Source organism: Stegastes partitus, unplaced genomic scaffold (assembly GCF_000690725.1).
Source record: "Stegastes partitus isolate 25-593 unplaced genomic scaffold, Stegastes_partitus-1.0.2 Scaffold895, whole genome shotgun sequence".
Classification (NCBI taxonomy): domain Eukaryota; kingdom Metazoa; phylum Chordata; class Actinopteri; family Pomacentridae; genus Stegastes; species Stegastes partitus.
In genome coordinates, this window is record NW_007578626.1 from 234852 (window position 1) to 241459 (window position 6608).

Sequence of the window (6608 nt, forward strand, 5' to 3'; positions counted from 1 at the left end):
TTATGGTGGAGATGCTGCGACAAGCTCTTAGTTTATGGCTTTACAAACACAGAGAGGCTCCTGAATGCTGAAGGACACCAGAGACGAAGGACCAAGCAGCAGATGTTCATGTCACCATGTGGGCTGACTTTGCTGTTCCTGTAGCTGCTCTGCCTCTGGCTGAGGACGAGAACCCACCGGTGTCCTGCTGAAGGTCTCAGGAGTCCGTTTGTCTGCTGCTACGTTGGATGTGACCGCCCCTTCACCCCTCGGCCGATCTGCTTCTTCTCCGGCGAGACTGCAGTCGGCGGAGGCTTCACGGTGCAGACGCAGGCCGATGCGCCGGCAATGCGTTTGGGAAGGTCGGGCCCTTTGGACCACGAGCCCTTGTCCGGGTCGAACACCTGCGTGGTTCTGGAGAACGCCATGCTCTCCCAGCTGTAGCCGCCCAGCACGTAGATCCGCCCCGCCCACACGGCCAGCCCCGCCTCGCTGTTGGGCAGCAGCAGTGGCGACACCCGGGTCCACTGGCTGCCGCGAGGGTCGTACGACTCCACCTGCAGGATGTCGAAACGCTCGGTGGTGTCCTCGTGGTCGTCGCTGCCTCCGATGGCGTAGATGAGGTGGTCGAGGGAGGCCATGCAGTGCCAGCCGCGGGCCAGCGACATGGGCTGGCGCTCCACCCACAAGTCGCCGTCCCGTGACGGGTCGTAGCTCAGGACGTCTCGGCGGTACGGCCCGATCTGGTAGTCGTGACCACCAGAGATGTAGACGACGCCTCGGTGGACCGTCCCAGCGTGGCCGTAAGTGAACCTACGAAACACAGAATCCCAGAAACGTTACTGAAAGCCTGTTAGTAAATGTGGGGTTTTGGGTCGAATCCAATTCCCCTCCAACTAGGTGGCGCCTCCTACTGTCTACTGAAGTGGCAGATTGCAGTTCGTTGTGTTTGAGCAGCAGAGGCTCAGACCACAGCTCATGGTGGCAGCAGAGAGCATTGTGGGAGTTTAGCAGCAACGGGACCATGACAGAGACTCTGAGGAGGTTCAGGACCTCCAAGCAGAGCTCCAACAGCTTCAGCCACTAAGTTAACTCAGAGTGCAGAAGAACAAGTTACTGGACAGAACTCAGTTCTACGAACACATAGAACAATGGAGGTGTTTAAATGTTTGCATACACGGTGAACCATACATTAGAGAGGAGAACACTTCTGCTCCGTGGGAACATCGAAAGAGCAGAAAAAATGGTGCTTGTCCTCTTCAAGTTTAACCGTTTGCCGTTGAGCCCCATCTAGCAGAACATGGACCAGGTTTGGGCCTTACATGGCCTGACAGTCTCCCAGAGGGAAGGTCCCGATGGTCACCATGCTACATTTCTATTCAGGAGCCTGTGAGTAGTGACGGCCTCCCTGCAGCAACCTCTATGAAGCAGCAGTAAGGTCCTACCTGGGCAGTCCAGCCACGTAGGACCAGCAGTCCTCAGCCGGACAGTAGACCTCCACAGAGGACAGGGCTCCGGTGTCGTTCCGTCCTCCCACAGCGATCAGACACTCCCCCACCGCCCCCAGGTAGAAGTCCACCCGCCGCTGGTTCATCGGCGCTCCCTGGAACAACATCGTCACTTCAGTGCTTATTTAAACGCTGGAGGACAAACAGGAAGTGAGCCAGCAGAACGGTGGCGTTCCCTTACCCGGGTCCACTGGTTGTGTCGGGGGTCGTATCTGTACAGCAGGTTACAGGCAGCGTCTCCACCGTTGTCCCTGGACGAGCTGCCCCCGGAGGCGAAGATGAAGCCCCCCAGAACCGCCAGGCAGTGGTGACTCCGCCGGGCCGGCAGCTCCGTCTCCACAACCCAACTTCCTGTTTCACCATCCAGCCGGCACACGTTGGCGCTGAGCTCCTCCCCCCACTCTGACGCCTGAACAGGAAAGGACCAATCAGTGAACAACACTCAGGAAGTCCTGAGTTTGACAATACGGGCCCAACATGTAGGACTGAAACATTCAAGTCTTACGAGTCTCCAGGCAAAGTCTTGAGTGTTACAGCCTAACGACTCGGGACAAGTTTCACGTTTTGGGACAACACATCTCACTACTTAAAGGACAGCGATTCTTGAGTTTTCAAGTCAACAAGTTTCAGTTTAATACTGTCACGTCTTGGTACAGCCAGTCTGAAGTCTTTCAAGTTTTAGTTTTATTACAGCGAATTTCGAGTCTTTGAACAGCAGGTCTCGAGCATTAAGTGCTTTAATGGTGAAAGATCTTTGTGGAGCCTCAAGTCTGAAGTTGTTTTAGACAAGTCACAAGTCAAACCCTAGTCGTCTCAAGCTGCTCCACAGATCAGACTTGGGTACCTCTCCTCCAATCAGCAGCAGCCGCTCCACCCCGCCCCTCAGCGTGGTGCGGCCGGTCTGCAGCAGCGGCTGAGCGCTGGGCCAGCCGTGGTACCCCAGCGCCTCCTCCACCAGCGCCTCACAGCCGGCCTCCTCCGGCAGCAGGGCCCGGATCGCCGGCAGCACCCGGCCCACCAGGTCCCCCGCCGGCATCAGGGGGAAGCGGATATGGGAGAGGAGCTGGCGGGCGTGGGCGGTCCGGTCAGGCGTCTGGCTGAGCCACTGCAGGGCGGCCTGGAGGAGGGCCTGCTCGCTGTCGTGCTGGATCTGAAGGTGGAGGCAGAGATGGTCACCTGATCAGTCACATGTACAGCTCCTTCTTCCTCCTTCATCTGACAGACTAAAGCGTGAACATGGACCGAGTGGATCACGTGGGAAGTCTGGGTCGTCGGTAGCAACAGTTTGAAGTAAACGTTGTTAAAGAAATCGGGTCCCGTCGATTTTTCCATCGTTTTCTCTGCACCAATCTGTGAAGGAGTGTTTGACCTGACAGGTAATGTAGTCAGAGTTCTAAACATCTGTCGGTACGTCTGGTCTCCAATGGTACCAACACTACAGACCCGCTATATGGTCACAGCAGGTCCATGTTTCTGTCTCCTCCGATAGTCCACGAAGCACCAGAGCTTGACTCTGTCACCCTAGTCTTTTAGTCTTTTTCATGGTACCACTTCTCACAACAGGATTTGCGCGCTGGACTTTTCTTGTAGCCCAGGAACCATATCATAGAGCTCGTCCAGATGGGCTGCACCATCAGACCTGCTCGCTGTTCAAAGTGTTGGCCATAAATGCAAAACACTTCATTCTAATCTGTTTTTAACTCATTAAACTATGTATTTATTTTTATGTATTTTCTTTTTATTTATTTATTTTTTTGCTTTTCCAACTGTTTGTTCTGTTTTCTTCAGTTTGATTTATTCTGTATTCTTGTATTTGCTTTTTTTTCCTGTTTGTTTTGTTTTTATTTTTAACATGTAAAGCGTCTTTGAGTTTGTGAAAAGCCTTCTATAAATAAAGTTTATCATCATTATTTCTCAGCACGTATTCCTCTCACTGGCTCCAGACTGGACATTACTAAAGCTCCTGCTGGTGCCAGTCACAGGAGAAACAATCAGCCTCTCAGGGTGACAGATGAAGGGCTGATGGTTGGTGGAGCATCATGTAACTGGTTTGTATCTGGTCTCTAATCATTAGAGAGCAGATGTTCAGACCAATGAGGTGCACAGTGTGATGGCTTCACACGTTGATCCACAGATTGTTGTGAAGAAAACACGACTCCACCGTCTTTGAGGGTTTTTGGCGACCAAGACTTCTACGTGATCCTCTCACTAACCAGCGTATGCACAGGAAACAACCACACATGAACTGGTCTTTGTGTGTCGTCGGCGTGGAGCGAGGCGGTACCTGTCCGCTGCAGAGGTAGGAGCTGAGCTTGTGCAGAGGAACGTCTCGGAGGAAGTCGGGGGTGAAGGACAGCGTGGCGAAGCGAGCGAGGATGAAGCGGTCGATGAAGACGTCCAGGCGCTCCAGGCTGTAGAGCCCAGCCAGCTCCTGCAGGTACAGGTAGTTGTCCTCGCTCACCTCCCGCTCCAGGTACTGGCAGCAGAAGTCCACCACCCGCCACACCTGGACACAGCTCAGGTGTGAGCAAGCAGCTCCACAGGTAACCGGACCGACCGCTGTGGTCCCGTCAAACACATCACGCGTCCCACTGTTCAGCAGGTTACAGGTCACTGAGCTGCTCAGAGGAACGCTGAGCAGGAAACTGTTCAGACTGCAGAAGAAGCCTGAGCCAGAGGATGCTCATAAGACAACATGAGGATCAGTGCAGGACCAGCACTCAGACAGGACAGCTGGAACCAGTAAAACACAAAACCAGCAACGACTCAGACGCAGTGCAGCAAAAATAATAACTATGACGCTGGAAGGTCTGAGACGGCGCGAAGGAAACGACCAGCGTTAAATTATAGCGGCAGCAGGAAGGCTTCGGGCTACAGTCAGAGCTTTATCGGCTCAGGACACATTCTCCTCAATGAAATGACAGATATCAGGAAAAATGCACCAACTTCTGCTAAATAAGCTAAAGTCGACCCAGAGCGGAGCTGCTGAGTGTCGCTGGCAGAACAACGGATTGATCAGAACCGGACCAGATCCTTGTGGGTTGTGTTTAGTAACAGTGAAGCTCTTTCATGATGTCAGCAGGACACACAAAATGATCACCAGCGTCTGAGCAGCAAATACGTGAATCAGAACTTTAAGACTGTTGTTTTATAATTAATTAAATGTCTGGATTTCCTGAATGTCGACAACCACTGCTGCTGCTTTATGTTCTACACACACACACACACACACACACACACATATATATGTGTGTGTGTGTGTGTCCACGATGCCTTCAGGTCCATGTAAACTCAACCTGTTAGTATTTCTACTGGTGGTGTCTCATTCAGCTGAAGCTACTCAACACGTTGCTGTGATGTTCACGTAAACGTTCTGAAGCTTCGGTCCGTTCTGGTTCCGGCAGCCGCTCCGTGTCTTACCTGCAGCAGGTGTGCAGCCTCCAGCACGTGGTCGATGTTTCCTCCGTCCAGCGGCAGCTCTCCGCTGTACAGGAAGTCCACGACAGCCTTCAGACCGATGGAGGACATCCCCACCAGCTCCACCTGCAGGAGGAGACTCTGATGTGATCACACCAGCCCTGACCAGAACCTTCACCCTCAGCTGGGTGGAAACACTGATTTGATCCAAACGGCTCCAACCTGAACACGAACTTTTACTTTTCAGTACATTCTAGAAACATGGCTTCATGTAGTCGGGCCGGTTCCGGTGTGTTACCTCCTGCTGGTGCTCCTCCTTCATCCCCAGGGTGAACATGGCGTGGAAATACGGGCTGGACACGGCCAGCAGGGCTCGGTGGGCCGGAACCCGCTGGTCGTCTGCCACCAGAACCACGTCACAGAAGACGCTGAGCTGTCGCTGCTGGTCGAGGCCCTGCAGCAGCTCTGCAGCCTGATCGGACCACCGGAACACCTGCAGCAGAGAGACAACGGGCCTGAGCGGGTCCGACACACAGCTCTGCTTTACGGAGGCCGAACGGGCCGCTGAGTTGAGCTCTACCCTAACCCAGCACCGGGTCCAGCTCTACCCTAACCCAGCACCGGGTCCAGCTCTACCCTAACCCAGCACCGGGTCCAGCTCTACCCTAATCCAGCACCGGGTTAGGGCAGAGCTGGACCCGGGTTAGGGCAGAGCTTCTGTCGTGAGTTCTCGTTCAGATCTGGTGTCTCAGACGACATGAACATGAATCCTTCCATCAGTGGTTAATGACCGCTGAGGCACGGCGCCGACTACAGCCGACATCTGGACCACACGTTCAACAGTCCCGTGTAGCTCCAGGTGGACTGGGCCCAGCAGACTGACCTTGGAGGACTCGCTGATGCGCTGCGGTCGACACACTCGGCTCGGTTTGTCCATGACGTGGCTCAGACTGGATTCATCTGGAGGAGACACTGATGATTAGAACAATCATCTGAGCTGTACTGGACCCATCAGCACCACACAGAGCTGAACCGGGCTCTAAACACCCCACATATCTCGCTTATTGTTAGATTTACTGTCACAAATGAAACAGGACAACAAGCAGAACATTTGATGGAAGTTCTTCACATCTTCTTGGACCAGAACTGAAGACGTTCATGGATGTTTCTCCTTCATGTCACCAGATGTTCCAGATGTTCTACCATCACCAGGCTGTACAGCTGATCAGTAACTGAAGAACATGTGACGCTGCAGCTGATTTCATTCCTGAACACTTGAAATGGTTTTGCCCTTACGGGCGTCCTGCTGCTCCTCTGGCTTCTTCATTCCTGTAAATGTCAGACCTGTTGTTGTTGTTTGAAACAGTCAGCTGACGGGTTTGCGATCATCTGCTGATCAAGTTCAGGACAGATTACATCCCTTCACTGATCGGTGGACAGACAGAGAAACAACCGGACTCTGTTCTGGACCATCGATTGTTCAGTTCCACCACAAACTCCAGAATAACGAGAAGAAAGAAGGTTTGCTGCTTGTGTTGGTGTAATTACAGCTTCGCTAGTCAGATAAGATATGCCTTTAAGAGGAGTTCAAGCGGAAGAGACTCAAAGAGACAACAGCAGCTTCTCACTCACGTTGTTATTGTTGTTATTTACTTTGGTGGTTGTTATTAGCATCACCGTTATTGTTGTTATTATTAGCATCGC

At 52.9% G+C, this 6608-nt stretch overlaps 1 protein-coding gene across 1 annotated transcript; it reads right to left on the reverse strand.

Moving 5' to 3' along the window:
• Positions 1–6: 6 nt before the first annotated feature.
• On the reverse strand, positions 7–5898 carry klhl36 (kelch-like family member 36). Its single transcript, XM_008293578.1, has 8 exons — positions 5788–5898; positions 5203–5397; positions 4908–5030; positions 3772–3993; positions 2332–2637; positions 1669–1896; positions 1425–1582; positions 7–792 (listed from the first exon to the last, which is right to left on the reverse strand). Exons 1-8 carry the CDS (start codon positions 5839–5841, stop codon positions 219–221), a joined length of 1860 nt encoding a protein of 619 aa, XP_008291800.1. The 5' UTR covers positions 5842–5898; the 3' UTR covers positions 7–218.
• Positions 5899–6608: the final 710 nt, after the last annotated feature.

Excerpts from the sequence above, each read along its gene's own strand:
- klhl36 (XM_008293578.1), bottom strand. The coding sequence starts at position 5,841 with ATGGACAAACCGAGCCGAGTGTGTCGACCGCAGCGCATCAGCGAGTCC. Across the intron at positions 3,994-4,907 it reads AGGCTGCACACCTGCTGCAG|GTGTGGCGGGTGGTGGACTT; the intron begins GTAAGACACGGA and ends AGCTGTGTCCAG. Across the intron at positions 1,897-2,331 it reads TGCTGCTGATTGGAGGAGAG|GCGTCAGAGTGGGGGGAGGA; the intron begins GTACCCAAGTCT and ends TTTCCTGTTCAG.